The sequence below is a fragment of the Trichoplax adhaerens genome, genomic scaffold, assembly GCF_000150275.1.
Source record: "Trichoplax adhaerens TRIADscaffold_8 genomic scaffold, whole genome shotgun sequence".
Lineage (NCBI taxonomy): Eukaryota > Metazoa > Placozoa > Uniplacotomia > Trichoplacea > Trichoplacidae > Trichoplax > Trichoplax adhaerens.
Window position 1 is genome coordinate 2,019,584 of NW_002060950.1, and position 17,278 is coordinate 2,036,861.

Here is a 17,278-nt window from a genome sequence, read left to right on the forward strand (position 1 = left end):
AATTAGATCAAAACTTACGATGATAAATGATATCAGGCGTAGAATACCAATACCATCACGGCGTTCTTGTACTTGCTGTGCCTGTTACTAAGAATATGGACTCAACTCGATTTATTAAATGAGAATATTACGTCCATGATACTATCTCGTGTAGCTACGTCGATTTGAGGTAAAGTGGATTGTACTCAACATTTGTGTGAAGACTGATTGCCATTAACGATAAATTTGGTAGTGTTACAATACTACGTTGCCGTAAATTATAAGAAATTATTGTTACTGACAGTGTTTCGGTGTTATAGTATAGCTGTTTTATAGATTATAGTACGGCGTGTCTACTGATTGTAAGCCTTTTACAAGGGTAGTTCTTACACGTTATAGTAGCGCTACTATATTCTTACTAGATCTTTCGGTAGATTAAGGTAGTAATCTGTAGAAGTAACTCAAAGTAAGTGCTTTAAGTTAGATTAGTAAACTTGTCAGGAAATAGTCGGTGACAGGTAGCGTACTTACACTTACTGAATATCTGCAATTACTAGATATAAAATCAATATTCTAATTCAGTTACTACCATTAACGCTAGCAAATGTCCATTAAACCCTGCAAAAGCATGAAATTTTATCATTCAGAAGCATACTATAATTGCATCATAACGTAAATGTCGAAGAACTTCATTAATACAAAATTTCTAAGCGTACAAAGCTTAGCCTTCTATATAACTACAATCAAATTAAAGCGGCTGTTATTTTCCTCTTATAAGGTTGTCTATAGTATTACAACGTTTACGTTGTAAAAGAGTTCCAAAAGTTTCATACAAATTAGTGGTGAATACTAATAAAGGTAGCTATTGGTATATTTCTGTTATCATTCTATATTAATTCAAGTCATCTAAATAAGTATCGTACCGGTAGCATCACTAATGCAAAGGTAGATATGGTATATGCTCTTGCAACTTGTAAGCGGAATTATATCAAGCGTATATACTCACATTGCATTGTGGCTTGTACGATTTAAAATTGAGGTCAGCCTTAGTAGTTCACTTATTGCTATATTGAAGGTTTGTACTGCTCTCATTTAGCCTGGAAGATAGGAAATTGAACAAGTAATTAAAGTTATTATAAAACTAACTACGTACTCCAACCCTCTCTTTATGGATTAAAAAATGGCAGCTTATATCCTTGCGGCGTTCACATTTACAACGCAAATTACAAGATTTTAGAACAGCGAATTAATTATTATATATAGTACAATCCACTACAGTATTAACACGTAGAATTAACTAGTGTAAATAACACATTCGTGGAGCATTATAATTTTAATCGATCATGATTATTATGTAACCTGCAAATATAGTAGGTTTTCAACTTACTCAATTCAGGTAATATCGAATTTAACGCGATGAAATAATAGAAATCTAAAATGTACCATAAATATTACATGCTTTAATTAACTAATACTGTATATAGGAATAAATCGTATTAACGCGCAATCTAACAAATATAGCGTGGTCTATAATATGATAGGTTTACTACGGTAAGTATTTAGACGAAATGGTCAACTTGATATTGACATTAGGATTATTTATTGAATCCTGGTAGTTTAGATTCCTTATCATCGCATTAGGATAACTTTATGATTTGAGATACTAATGGCTAAAGCAATGGGCAGTTTACCAGCAAGGGGTCTGAGAGTTTAAAATTAATGTAAACAACACTCTTTTATCTAGATATAAATTGTTACCGTACTTTTTATCCATATATTTGACCTGAAATTTGAGTATTCTATGGGCACTGATGCCATTTTTATTCGATCTTAGGAAGTAAATATGAACTTTGCACTTTAGTAGTTCCTCCAAATCATTATTGCTAGATCATTAGTTGTGATTGTAAGAAGTAGAATCGAAGGTTAAAAATAAAGCAAATTATCCTGGTTGAGTCTACTCTTTGTGGGCTTAGTGTGCTTGAAATACATGAAGAATAACAGTCACTAAACTTGGTCTAGAAGGAAACCTATTGATACCATCAATTGAAAATTCTGTGACTTACTTATTGTAAACTGGTATGGCTGATTTATACACAGTTGATGAAGTAAAGTCTTGGAATAATCATCAAGTTATTGAATTTCTCTTTAAAGTAAGCTAACAGATATTAATATTAAACTTTAAAAATTTTCTGTTCGTGTTCATCGAAAATTTCTGCGTCTATATCATTTTTTATGACTATCATATTGATATTAGTCAAATAAATAGGCTCTTGAAAGTCATCTCACTTATAAAATTCGTGATAAATTAATACGGAATGATTTAATAAATATTAAGCGGCCTAATAGAATTCATTGGTCTGATCGACATTAAAACCATGCACTGAAAATTTTCAGTAATACTTGAATAAATTATATTGAATAAAAGATAATTCTTCAGGAACACGACAGTTGCAAATATTATAGATCGCGAAATACTGCTGTAGCATCGTAGTTACATCCAACAGGAATTTTCGATACGTACGCAGACCTATAAAAAGTTGAAAAAGCTCTGACTGCTTTCTTTTAACGCTCTTCAGTAATCTATCTGGTTCACTATACTATTCTTGCTAAATTATAAGATGATGTTAGCTTAAATCTGTGTTGATGGCCTTCAGAAATCATTCGAATGTTTTATACTTAGCCGCCATCAACTAGTTTATGTGACCATAACCATGCTATAAACTAGCGTAAATATCTTCTAAAAAAGATGATTAAATAAGTTTTTAGGCGTAAAGTCTGTCACTAATCATTCTTGACCATTGAAATTAAGCTTTGGTGAAAAGGATACAGTATCGGATAAATGCATTTCTTAAGATAATTATGATAAACAAAAAAGTGATATCATCATGGATAATCGATACATTGGTAGACACTTTATACTTTAAGTGTGCCATTTTGGTATACCGATAGATATCCTTCAGACTATATTCACGGCTATAAAGTGACTTGACCAGTGTAAATTTTCAATCCGTGACTTTTGGTGTTTTTTTAATTTCTATTCCTGGTTTCTACTTTCGGATATAAAGATTTAATGATGTATATTACTAAGAATACACTACTCATCTTGCAAAAAAGTAAAAATTACAAGACAAAACAAATTTAGCCTTTTGTAGTCGGATTAAACATAAATGGGGAAAAACTTTAAGATTCTACACCAATTTTAAAACTTACCACCACGATAATGGCGTGTGAAAGTCGCCACAATATTAAAGAATTTTTTATTCTCATCCACGACTCCAACTACATTAGAGTAACTCGCTTAATCGCGAAGCTTTCCAGCATCATTAATGATTTAATTGCATTATCGGAAGCGTAATGGATTCCTACATGCTAATAGTTCTAGCGTAAAAATATTAATAATACCCTCATCAGTGATTTTTCGTATAGCATTAAAGTGGCAAGTATCTGATTAAAAGATTCTGACTACATAATGTTAATGCTCCTTATTTCACTATTCAATTAGGTAACACTGGGTGAATTATAAACTATGTAGGGCAGACCGATTTAACTACATTCGTCTCTAGTTTAATAGAAAACAGATATTACAACTGAAAAACTACTGCATAAAACATCAATCTAATTTAAAGCTAGCTATTTTTAAATAATTTAGAGATTAAACTCACGTAGTAATGTTGTAGTACCAAATGTCATTCTAAGTCATAGAATATATGATAAAATCTCGCCATTTTCAAGCAGATTAATGAATCGGTACACCGATTTTGTTGTTTTTTGAATAACACAGTATTATGCTATAGTACATCAAATTGTTACCTACTAGGTGGCTTATGATAATTACAGAGTTACATTAAGAAATGATTTAATGGTCGATGCGTATGTTAACTGTTCCAATTAAAATCTGGAGATAAAAGTATAAATTCACTAATTGGAATAATTGAGTCAATGTATTAAATTATGAAAAGACAGGCGTTGAAAATGAGTAATGTAAAAATTAGACTTATGAATAAACTGACACGTTACAAATGAGTAGCAATATTCAATCTAACAAAATTCTTAAGCCTTTCAGATCGCTTACGCTTGCCCTAACGACTAGGCAAATATGTACTGTCTACCTTATAAAGTAATACACAAGTGCAAATAAATAATTTAAGTAAGTTAACTATATTAGAGGAAATTGTCTAAATCTTGATTTATTAATGTAGGCTATGTATTGATAACAAATACAATACAGTATGAACATAACACTAAGATTAATCTTTCTACGGTAGAATGAGTGAAAACCATTAATTATACTATTAAATTATACGCGAAATAGGAGAATAAGTTCTTTTTGCCTACAGATGAATTACAGCTACACTAGAATTTACAGGTGAATATTGAGATGGAGAGTGATATGCGGATCTAGTAATTACAGTATATGTCAAGGGCTATATTATTTTCGTTAATTAATCTCGGGCTATAATTAATATTTAACAATGATACTGATATAAATATCGCAACTTACATCTTTTTACTAACATAGTTGAGCAACTTGACCATGTATTGGCCTGCAATAGCTAATTTTTGTGGTTTTGAAATTCCGCGAATTTTTAAAGTATTAAATAAGCGCTGTGAGATTATTATCTGTTGAATTAAGCAGGTATATCTTTTTCTCCTAATAAGATTCTAATAAGATCATTATCTTATTGGACTCGATGATGTATCAATTGTGTACTTGTAAGATTAATTGAAATTTTATTTGTTAGGGGTGAATAAATCGCTATTATAATCGTGTATTTCTGTTCAAATGAAATTTACTTTAAAAAGTTTTAATTGAGTTGCATTTCATGGCACTTTAAGTGACATTAATTTTTAATATAGCTGAATTTCGATTACTTTTTATTGTAGCATCAATTTTTCGACTGCATAGGTCCTTTTAGGGATCATCACATTGATGGTAATGCGTTTATGGTAAGTGTGAGCGAAAGTATAAATTACTACCTATAATTTCTAGCCTATTCGATAGGGTTTTATGCTATTGCTTTTGAAAGTATAAGTATCTTGAATGATACAGCAAACAAAACATCTTAAATCTGGATTTATAGACGTTAGATATGCCAACGCTGAAATACTTGGATATTTCTGATAAAAGCGCCAGGTACATAGATTTCGCTGCACATTTTAGAAGGAATATCATACGAAATGCTTTAGGTTACGTATTAAATCCTATAATAATGACTTCGGGTGTAGTTAATACTTAAATCTAGTTAACGAGGAGAAGAAGAGTTGAGAGCTTCCGAAAACAGTTTTTATTATAATATTGCTCTAAAAAGAAATACGATTTCTCCATGTATTATACGTATGTTAAAAATTTGATATACATGCTATTATAAAGTTTAAATCCTTCATTTCTTTCAGGAATTTATCGACAATTGTAGCTTCGATTGCCATTGCAAAACCAGTTAAGCATGAATATGGACGAGAAAGTTTAATTAGTAAATTTTTGTAAGATCATAGTCGTCTTTCCGCTACTTTTGTATATAATTAGTTTGTGTGGATATATTCCTTTCATTTGACACTAAAAATGATTTTATAGTTCGGCTATTATTCATAAATCCAAGAAATCGAACGTAAATCGAAGTAAGTTTAGTCATTTAAGAATTTATACTACTAAGATTGCATTGCACTCAAAAGTCGTAGATTCTGTTTCGTTATAATGTATGAATTATCGAAAACTTAACCAGACATTTTAATTTGAAATATGACTAAAAATCTTTAGTCATCATGCACTAAGAGATGTTCCTAAATTCATCACATAGAGTACAATAGTTATGCTATCACTGCAGTATTATTTGCTCAGTGAATTTCTGATATAAATTTGATTCGAATGAAAGATTGGCGATGTAATATGCCTATTAATAAAATGAATAATCTATTATTTACTCCACAGAAAGGGTTAAGAGCACAGAATTACCATCAGCAATTAGTGAATATGATCGAAATTCTATATCTTCAGCTCCCGGCGAGGTATTGTAATATGGATTCACATATTCACTGTTATTTCTCATTGCTAGCTCGAATTGTTAGAAATAATAACTACGCTTCAAAGTAACATTAGAATATCAAACGGCAATTAATGAATACTTTTGAGAATTTTTAATAATATTCCTAGATTTCATGACTTTTTATTCAGCAAACTATGTCATCAAAAATGCTCAATTATAGAATCTTTAGTTCTATGTAGTGTAGATCAAATTTTATTGGTATAATTTTTACCGAAATAAATTTAATGATACGCTTCAAATACAGGTACTTGAATTAAGTAATAGCGAAACGAACTCACTATATGAAGAAATTGATCAACCAGGTAATTACAATTTAATGTATCTTGTATTCCTCTACTTTTTATTGCACGATGTGGTTTATATTTTATTACTTTAATAACTCGTAATAAAGTAATTCATTATGGTATCAATATCCGATCAATGTCAATTTTACTTACACTGATAAAATGCAAAGGAAAAATTGATCGTATTCAATAGCGGTATTTAATTTTTTGAAATTAATCGATATATGAAGATAGTAAATATTTTTCTAGAGATCTATCGCTTATTCTTGAAGTGTAGCTCAGCATGGCATATGAAACACTATATATACGTGTATAAGTACCTCTCAGTGTCGCAAAAAATGTGGCAGATAGCAATAAAATTGCTTTTGTGTGTTTTATTATGTTGCAATCGTGAAATATTTTTATAGAATCTTGCCTTTAATTGAATTAAATTTTATTAGTAAAACTACTGATGGTATTGCGTTAACATAATAAAATGTTACCGTTGAATGATTATTACATATAACAGCTGCTCTTTAATGAGATCCTAAAATCTGTATACATCCAGCAATACTGATTCTACTTTGATTAAAGCATCGCATATGGACAGATATTTGTTATTTAAACTTTTAAATAAGTCATAATTTGCATTTGCAATTAAATTAAGCCTACAGAAAGTAAATTTACTACATTTAACTGATATTTCCATTCAATCATTTCCTATACAAGGCATATATTACCTTTACATTTGTAATAACCTACTAACGTACTAAATTTACATTTCTTCTCTATAGGATAATACACTTAATGATTTTTGATATATGTACTCATGGTGTATGTTGCATGCAATTTTAAACTAGACATTATGGATACTTATACTGATTGCATAATTGTTTAGGTTTATTACTGCCATTTTAAATTGACTTATATTTGGTATTTTGTATTAATAGATGTTGAAGCTATTGAAGTCGACAGTCAACTTTACGATCAATTAGTATATAAATATCCGGAGGTAAAAGACGCAATATTAATAGTAAAATATCGATGATTTATTCTGATTGATTCCATACTGGATGTTGCTAAAGGCTAGCCTTGATGGGCCAATTCAGCTAGAGATCGATGAATGTAAGTCCGTTGATATTACATTGGTTTAGTAAATTGAGCTAAAATCCTTATCATGTTTCTCACTTTTTTGAATAAGAGATACGAAACTTATTTATTCACAGATTTAGATTTTATTAACCTTCATTAAATAATCTACCCAAGGATAACGTAACGATACCATTTTTATATAAAAATTAGCAACGACTTTAAACTTTATGCTACTTGCAATAATTTTAATTATTACTAAATAAAGTAGCAACATAGTAGTCATCTCATAATGTTCAATTGCATTTACTTATTGACAAATAGTATTTCACGATTTAGCTAGATTGCCATTTTAGTATATACTGACCATCTAGTAGCAAAGAAACATTCTTATAGAGCACTTACGGTATACTGTATATCTATTGACAAATATGGCCTCAGAACATAACAAGATCGATACCGTAATGCGCTGTTACTTTAACTATAATCAGGAAATAAATGCTTAAAGTACACCTATTATCATAGCAATTCAAAGTGCACCTACTATATTTTCGAATAACAGATATTATGTCATGATTTAAATAGCTTTATACTGTACAGTACTATGTTATAATGCCTTGTGACTTTAATGCAACAAGCGGTAAAATTCCGTAGTGTATCTACTCTAATTTTCATTAACAGGCGCTACCGTACGATTTAACTAGATCGACACTGCAATGTCTTCATATTTTGAATAACTGGTGGCAATCTAACTCTTTACCTATGGTATCTGTCTACTGTACTGTCAAATATTACTCCATAATTTAATTAAATCAACATCATAGCGAGTAGTACTGTTAAGTAGCAACTTCTGAGCTATGGCTAAAGCTATTTCATCCTCTATTTTTTTTAAAAGATATGAAACATTTTGGCTTGACAATTATTTTTTCAGAAAATTACAAATATTACTAGATAAGGTAACTGATTCTATTTGTTATTTTCTACAGCGGATCTTGAACAGAATGTAATTATTCGGTCCAATAAAGGTAAAAATCAATTTAAAAGTCTGCATGCCGTATATAGATAGATACTTATTAAAACTATATTATTATAGCATCAGTATGTTTATATTAAGAATCGCTTTATGTATGAGTCTAGTAGAAATTAATAGAGATTATTTGCCCAATATAGGATTTCTAACGATTTAAGAATGCGTATAATATTTGTTAATTATATTGACTGGTTGTGCAATTGCAGGTCATGATGCCAAAATCAGACTTAGTACCATGGTAAGCATAATTTTTGAAATTAAAATTTTCTTATATGAAATTTAAAAAATACGAGTATATTTTCGGTGATGAATCAATGATATCCCAGTAATTAATGGTGAAATATGTAGTCATAAGATGCGAACCGCTTTCATCTTACCATCGCTGCTGTTTTGCGTCAAGCTTTATTCAATAAAAGTTGTATTGTAATACAATAAGATTTTTTTTATATGCAATGAAAGTCCAGTTATAAATTAGGAATAATATATCTCTTATAGGACAATACTAAGGACGAAGATGCCCACATTTATTCGCAAATTCCTCAAGAATGTATGATATTAGTAGAGTTGTTGTATCGTGAAATTTTAATTTACCGCTGCAATTTACATATGCAGTAGAATTTTAATTTTTCGTAAAATTTTGCCATGCGTGATCATTAATATAAATATTATATTTCGAGATCAATTTCTTTATATTTGTACTTTTCTCCTTGATTACTGTCAAAACTGAATATTACTTCTTCTGACAACAGATGAACGCATGTCGCTGAAACCTAAATCATATCAGGTTAGGCTAACTATCAATCAGACACACGTTACATTAGCACCTTTTAGTGATATTTTGAATAATTATCTGCTTATTCTAACCCTCATTCGGATACATTTACACTTGTTCTAACGATTTAATCGGTGTTCCAACGTCTTCTGTTGATAAGGGATTACTAAAAAACTATTAGCACATTGTAAGATATCTATCTTTGTTTTGCATTAGATGACAAATTATTGAAATTGCGCTGATCTATATGTCGTGATCAAAATTACATAAATATTTCCGCTTACTTTACTTTTATGGAGCGTTTTGAGGGCGAATAGTAGTAGAGATAAAACAGCAGTAACTTGTAGAATGATTATTCTTGTAAAATCTAAAATTAATATTAGCATTTATTCTGCTAGTGATGATGTTTAATTACAGCGGACATTCAGTTTTTACAGCATGGGTCTCAACTTTTTAAATCATGATAAAAATATACTGTTTAAAAATATATCGATACTATTTTTGAAAGGCGTCATACTTACTAGATGACCGTTCTTACGGTATTTCGTTACCGTTTTATTTGCAATGATAGTATAATATAGGCATATGCAATTTATTTATTAAGGCTAGTAAAAATAGCACTGGACGTAAAAGTTAATGCAAAAGATTAAGTGAAATTGAGGATAAAAAATTAATACTTTCTAGGACGATTATCTTTATGTGGTAGGAAATGAAGGTAAAGGTTAAATAAATTTAAAAAGAGTTGCGTCAAACCAATGCGATTTTTTCGCAACAAAAGCTGTAAAATTGTTATGGGATATGTGCCTATTTTAGATGTAAAAGCTACACAAAATTTAAATAAAGCTCAATCTAATACATATGAGAATCATTCTGTCCAAGCGCTACAGGTAGAGAAAATTCTTGCAATATCTAAAAGTTTGTTCCAATACGGCTATCATAGCTTGATATATCACTTTCTAATTATTTACTTTTCCTTTGTTTCAGAACTTATCGGCGAAAATCTGTAAGTAGACAATTAATTTACTTACTCATATATTAATCATACGTAAAACTTAATCCTAAAATACTATCAACTTGTATATCCTTGATTTTAAGCCACTTTGATGATCTTTTATTAATAAGGACTCATTCGCTTAGCTCCAGCAACAGGTTATCTCAAGCAAGAAACTGGAAAGACTGCAGGAGGTGAAAGGAAGAAAAATCAAATTTTCAATGAGGTTATCAAGCCTAGTAAAGAAGCACCAAGAAGATTGAAGAAGAAAGCTACGGTGATTATCAAGCGAATGCAGAAATATGAACAACAGGTTGATGAAAATAAGTCCAACCTGGCAACTGCACAAGCTAAATCAATGGCTGGTTCACTTCATAACAGCCCACCGGCGAGAAAAACTCGCCAACTCACAGAGCAAGTAGACTCTAAGCTTGTCAAACCATTGCGACAACAGCTCACTGGCCAGCTGGAGAAAAGATCTTCAGAGAAATCGGACGATGCTATATTTACCGATACAAGTAAAAGCAAAGCTAATCCAACTTTTGAGAAAGGACAATCTAACCTTAACAAAAAAACTTTACCTGAAGTTGATCCTGGCCATCACAACGTGGCAAGTAGTCCATTTATACTAAAAGATCAGCGATTTGTAAATCAAAATTACCCCAGTCGCGACGAAAAAGTCCCCAAACAAACAAATCAAGGCTTGGAGCTATTAAAAAACGCAAAATCTGCTATATCTCCATCATCAGCACTTGATAATGTCATCAAAGCCAAAAGAAGCTAGACAGTCAAAGGATCGCCCCTAAGCGAGTAGCTAATTCTGATAATCTATCTAATTCACCTATAGTGGCATCACCAATTGCAGTATCTAAGAAGCCAGTAACAGGAAAGGTAAAAGCTCTAGCACAAAATCTTATTGGTAGTAGGGAAGAATTAAATCAAGCTACTAATATCCGGCAGCCAAGTGAGCAAACTAATAAATTGGGCTCAGCTTCGCCCCAATCATCACGGAAATTCATAACCACTACTTTTCAATCATCTAATCAAGAGCATTTCACTCCAAAAAAAGCAGCATTTTCCCCTACAACTCATGCAACAAATGACAGTAAAATGTAGGTATAGAAGCAACACAAACTGTAAAACGATATTATATTTAGATGAATTAGATATCATATAAATTATATTTCAATCTAGAATCAGGATCAGCCCTTTAATATTTTATTCTGGATTTGATTAATTTAATATGATAGAAATAAGAACAAGGCACGTCCGAAAGGGATTTATAAAGGTAGGTTGATTTTATTATTAATTGTAGCTCCATAAAGTTGATGACAAATCAAGTGTTGCGAATATGCTATCAAACTATGTATTTGACAGGTGATTTTGATCGCTACAATGATGGAAATACTTCCAATACAGCAAAAGAAGGTCAAATATTTGATATTCACGTTGATCTTCGACTTATTATAAAAATAGTGGCAATTAGAGTCAATTTTGCAAAGTTAATATTCATGATGTAACAATTTTTAAATTAACTTCAGATTATGATGATATAACCGAAGCTACGACAGATCCATCATCCGTTCATCATCATGGTAATTATAATCAATTTATTTAGATCTATACGGTATTTAGCGGTAAGTAAACATGAAAGCGTAGTAATATAGTATAGTTACTGCATAGTTTTCAATACTTTAGTGGTTTGCAATTTAGCAAACTTGGGCAGGACCTGTACTGTATTAGTAATATGACCATAATATTCATCTACACGTATGTATATTGAGGATTTCTTAATGTCTTATTGCGTTTGCAGCTGATCTTGATGTACATAATCTATCGGAGGTAATCACCTTGTTATAATCTAATAAATCGAGAAACTGCTTTTAAATCAAGCTATTTTTGATTTATTTTATACAGTTTTGAACTAATACGACGTAGTAAAATGTTCGAGGACAGCGTATAAATTTCTATAACTTAATCTCAACATATCTCTAATTTAATAAGCTACAGATAAATTTTGGCAATTGTTGTAAGTTTTCTTTATCGCTATTTTTTTTCTGAGAAGCTAGAAGATCATAGCTGGTATCATTCAAATTTAACGCGTCAAGAAGCTGAAGAAAAACTATCCAAATATATTAAGGTAGTTTTAGCATGGAAAGGAAAAGTATCCATGAGCTGTCATAGATCATAATACTGTTATATACCAGTTGTAATATGCTATCATTTCCCACATCAGTCATGAGCCTTTAACTATGCTCTATAAAAATCTCTATAAAGATAGAAAGATGCTTCAGAAATAGCATACTGTATTTTATATGGCCTTAAATACCTTAAGGCGAAAATCAAATCAACTTTGAATTCATAAAAATACACTTTATGTCGATACAAAATGGTAAACTTAGAGCCTTTTGTATGCCCTTTTAAACCTCCACTGCTATCTTTTTAGAATGTTAGTATACGTAAGAATATCATATAATTAATTGCGTTTGAACTATCATAGATAAAGATAAAGGCTTACAAGCGCAGTTTGAAATTAGAAAGTGATAAATATATATATTGCTGATTTAAGCTTATCGTAAATAATATCATTGGACTATTACGATTAAACGAAAGATCTTAAATTACATACCAGTGTCTTGGAGTAGACGTCATCAAGGCCAAGATTATTATGAGTGCATAGTTTACTTTTAAAATGAGTTGTGATGGTATACATTAAAAGGGATACTGTAGCGAAAGGGAAATTTCAACGTTGTTTCGCTCCGTTTAGAAGTAGAAAGTAATATCTTTGTATTGTACGATAGCTTAGATGAAATCCAAATGATGCACGAAATAGCCTTTACTTCAGTGTTTAATAGCGTAATCTTTTTCTGGTTGTTTAGATCTGCAGTCTTACTTTTGTACTATTCGTAGAAGCTATGCATTTTAGACTATATAATGATCTATCTAGTTTAACGGTAACGATATCTATTCCTTCTAATTATATGGGTATGCTCATTAATTGAATAGAACGGAACATTTCTAGTACGCAATGGTCAGCAATCTAACAATTATGTACTATCAATAATAGCAAAAAAGTCTGTTGCACATATAAGGTAAGTATATTACTGGAAGTCTGTTTTTATTTGCTACTTATTTAAAAACAAATAAAAAATGTCTAATAAAAATAGCATAAAAATTGAATGCTGTGCCAAATGGTATTGTATTAGTACGATACTGAATATCAATTCATATTAATAAAATTGAACGGTTTTTATTTTCAACCACCTTGAAATTTAGAATTCTTTACAGACCGGAGGATGAAAAATATATTTTAGGAGAAAGGAAGCAACAAGAAATGGTAATCTATCTAAAATTTCGATAGGAAGAGATTACGTTACCAACATACTGTAGATTTACCGTAATAGGTTAAAATAAAGAAGTAGAAAATTTGATGGTCAATATTAATATGAATTCGTATAAAAATGTTTCTTTTCAATGATTTACTTACCTGCGATGTCAATGGTTACCGTGATTGAAAATACTTTTATGGTAGCCTTTTAATTCAGTACCCGAATTGATTGCATTCTATCATGCAGAACAAATGGTTTTAATGTCCGGCCATCAAGTATTTTTGACAAAATCATGTTCTTATTGAAACGACGGAAATTAAGTGAAGACTATAGTTGTTTTCAAGTGAATGACGGAATGAAAACTAATAGATTAAGATAAGTTAGATCGCAATCTATATAGAACTAATTCCTTGCCAAAGTATCTATTTGCCTTAAAATGAAGAACAGAGTATTAGAAATTGTTTACGCTTGTAAATGAAGATATTCTTTACGGCCTTGATATGATTTTACTCAAGCTTATGGCTTAAGGTACAAGCATTAGCGACAATTTCTGTCATGTTTTTTTTAAATTAGATAGCATTGATAGACTTCTGCATAGGAAGAAATAAGTAACTTGATATTTTAAAATTTGGTCTTGACCGGACACCTTGGGTTGTCAGAACTAGAAGATAATATTGTCTGTAATTGTGCGTACATAGTTAGCGCAGAAATCGATGATTGGCAGATATACATGTAAAGCTTAATATCATTGAAAATAATACAGTAATTATTCTATTTAATGCAAGTAAGATTGGCTAACCCTAATGTAAAGCTGTTATATCTTTTGTATTGCCAAATAAATTTTTCATTTTTCAATATTGCGCTGGGGTTTACAGTGTAATCCATGGACTGTGGAAACATGGTTGGTCATTTGTAGTTTATGATCATGCTGACAGGTGTCCAAAAATTTTTACCAGAGGTCTGGGCTACACTGTTGGATTATAAAAGTATCTTATCGTCACTAAAGATGGATAGATACGGATAGCCCTTAGTAAAAGAGCCCATTGATGCAATAAAGTGAAGTTAAGCAAGAAATTCAAGTTTTACCATATCATTTTGGAGACATTGATCAAGGCCACGAGTGAAAATAAATAAAATAAAATTATTCAATACTACACGTATATCAATCACTCAGCATGGATGACGATTTCACCACGTCTATGTTAGGGTTACTCATATACTCCCAACAATCCACCATAAGCAGAATTGCGTCTTGGTTTGCAGTGTTTTATTTTTATTGATTACTCGTATATTGAGCGAACTGTAGACTTATCGACTAAGTAAGAACTGCAATGGAATGTATGTGACATGTGTCATGCACTCTTATCCCGTCTCCATTTTTCTCTGAGGCAATAGTGATTGACCATAGACGAAATCAAGCTTACCATGCAAATTACGGTACATTAGTCAGAGTATCTCCGCAGCTTCTTTGGGCTCAATTTTTAGAGTCGTTATTTAGAAATACTGAGACTAAAAAGCACCATATCCAAGCTATCAGATATGGCCGACGACCCGCAGTTTTAACTTGCTGTGAGTACATAAGCCAAGAGCTTAACTGCATTAATTTTTAACATCAGCAGCTAAAGTGATACGAATATCAACCATTAATTATTATTATTTTCCTATTTTCTATCTTATTGATATCAACGATATACTTTCAGTTGGCAAGGCTTTTGTAAGTACTTACTGTCTATTTCTGTTTTTAGGTTATTAATACTGTAGCTAGTTGGAAGATACTTTATAGCATAGCCATTGGTACAAGTGTTGAGTTGTTATTATTTTCTATCTTATTGATATCAGCGATATACTTTCAGTTGGTACGGCTTTTGTAAGTACTTACGGGCTATTTCTGTTTTTAGGTTATTAATACTGTAGGTATTTGGAAGATACTTTATAGCATAGTCATTGGTACAAGTGTTGTCTTATTGATATCAACAATATACTTTCAGTTGGTACGGCTTTTGTAAGTACTTACGGGCTATTTCTGTTTTTAGGTTATTAATACTGTATCTAGTTAGAAGATACTTTATAGCATAGCCATTGGTACAAGTGTTGTCTTATTGATATCAACAATAAAATATACTTTCAGTTGGTACGGCTTTTGTAAGTACTTACGGGCTATTTCTGTTTTAGGTTATTAATACTGTATCTAGTTAGAAGATACTATATAGCATAGCCATTGGTACAAGTGTTGTCTTATTGATATCAACAATATATTTTCAGTTGGTACGGCTTTTGTAAGTACTTACGGGCTATTTCTGTTTTTAGGTTATTAATACTGTAGGTAGTTGGAAGATACTTTATAGCATAGCCATTGGCACAAGTATGGAGTTGATTAACACTCTTGCATGCTTACATAGTACTGCTCCAGCTTATGGAGTACATCATTCTCAGAGCGAGATTAGCCATGACAGCGGTATACTATAACAGAGTATTGGCCATTAATAAAATAGAATGGTAAAATCCTACTAGAAGGCATCGTATTTACACCGTACTCCTGCGGTTGCTGGTCTAAATAGCCATTCTACAGGTACATCAATTAATTAATTATATTGCAATGAGGATTTTCATATCTGGATCGGCTACTCGAATTCATAGTAAAGAAAGTAAAATTCGATTTCAATTCGCTTGATTTTCTTTAAATTTTTATCTTTTTTTAGGTTCAAATCCTCATCCATTGAACTCTATTCTATGCCATTATTCGATTTTATACTCGATATTTGTGATTGTTTGCTATAGAAGCTTTGATGGAAGGCATTTTATCCTTCTACCTTATGATCTGAGACATGGCGCTGGATGAAAAGTCCAGGCGGCTGTAATAATACACCCTTGATGACCATACATGACCATCAAACTGTATACTGTACTTGTATCATGATAGGGATGAAATCGCTGCAGTATGGCGCTTTCACTTCCTGCAGTATTGAGGTCGAAGACGCAATCACGTCACTGAGCGTTGAGTCATGACTTATTCTACTGTACAATACTGTATTAACGTTCAGTCTTGCGATCACCCTTATACTGTAGGGACACCTATCAGCCCCAAGCAAGGACTGCTCGACCCATATTCACTCACTGCTAAAAGATCCTTTTTTTATAGAACTTTCATAATCATCCATTTACTGCCATCAAACTCGCAACATTAATTAGTCTTCTCCATCCAATATGGCGAGCAATGCGGGCAGACAGAGTGTTGTTCAAGGATAGCCCCTCGACTGTACAGTGTACAGTGTACAGTACCATCGACTTGGGGGGGGCATACTGTACTGTATTTAGCATACTGTACAGTACTGTACTGTACCGTACAGTACAGTGTACAGTACAAGCGTCTTGAGCGGCTGGTATGGACTGTAGTGGTACTGGAATGCAGGCCTAGATCATCCTTAAAAGCTCACCGACTGAGCAAACGCGTTCAATCCACGTGTGGAGTAATTGCAAGGGAAAACTGCAAAGTATTTCGACAATCGGTTGGACTAATTTCAACGCCAAGATGATGCGCAAGGAAGAATTTTGGGGTCAGTATTGCATTACAAGTAATGACTACGTTAGCCTAGACAGTAAATGAATGTCTTGATTGGCCATGGATACTTGTATATGGGTGTAGAGTCAATGAGGAAATGTCATCATTAGCGATTTGATCATAAGGCCAGGTTGAGTTGTTCCTTTCTAGATCTAGAAGGGTATAAAATGGGTGGCCTTGTCATGCATAATGGCACACTACTTTTGCAGGATTTTCAACTGTCGC

The 17,278-nt window shown here is 31.7% G+C and overlaps 1 protein-coding gene across 1 annotated transcript; it reads left to right on the forward strand.

Moving 5' to 3' along the window:
* Positions 1-4,513: 4,513 nt before the first annotated feature.
* TRIADDRAFT_58656 (uncharacterized protein) lies at positions 4,514-10,949 on the forward strand (the record flags this gene model as incomplete). The annotated part of the gene is made up of 17 exons (XM_002114590.1): positions 4,514-4,570; positions 4,864-4,926; positions 5,061-5,113; positions 5,374-5,460; positions 5,552-5,595; positions 5,906-5,982; positions 6,265-6,322; positions 7,234-7,295; positions 7,369-7,408; positions 8,359-8,397; positions 8,609-8,640; positions 8,898-8,949; positions 9,152-9,186; positions 9,859-9,889; positions 9,988-10,061; positions 10,159-10,177; positions 10,312-10,949. 17 exons carry the CDS (start codon positions 4,514-4,516, stop codon positions 10,947-10,949), a joined length of 1,461 nt encoding a protein of 486 aa, XP_002114626.1.
* Positions 10,950-17,278: the final 6,329 nt, after the last annotated feature.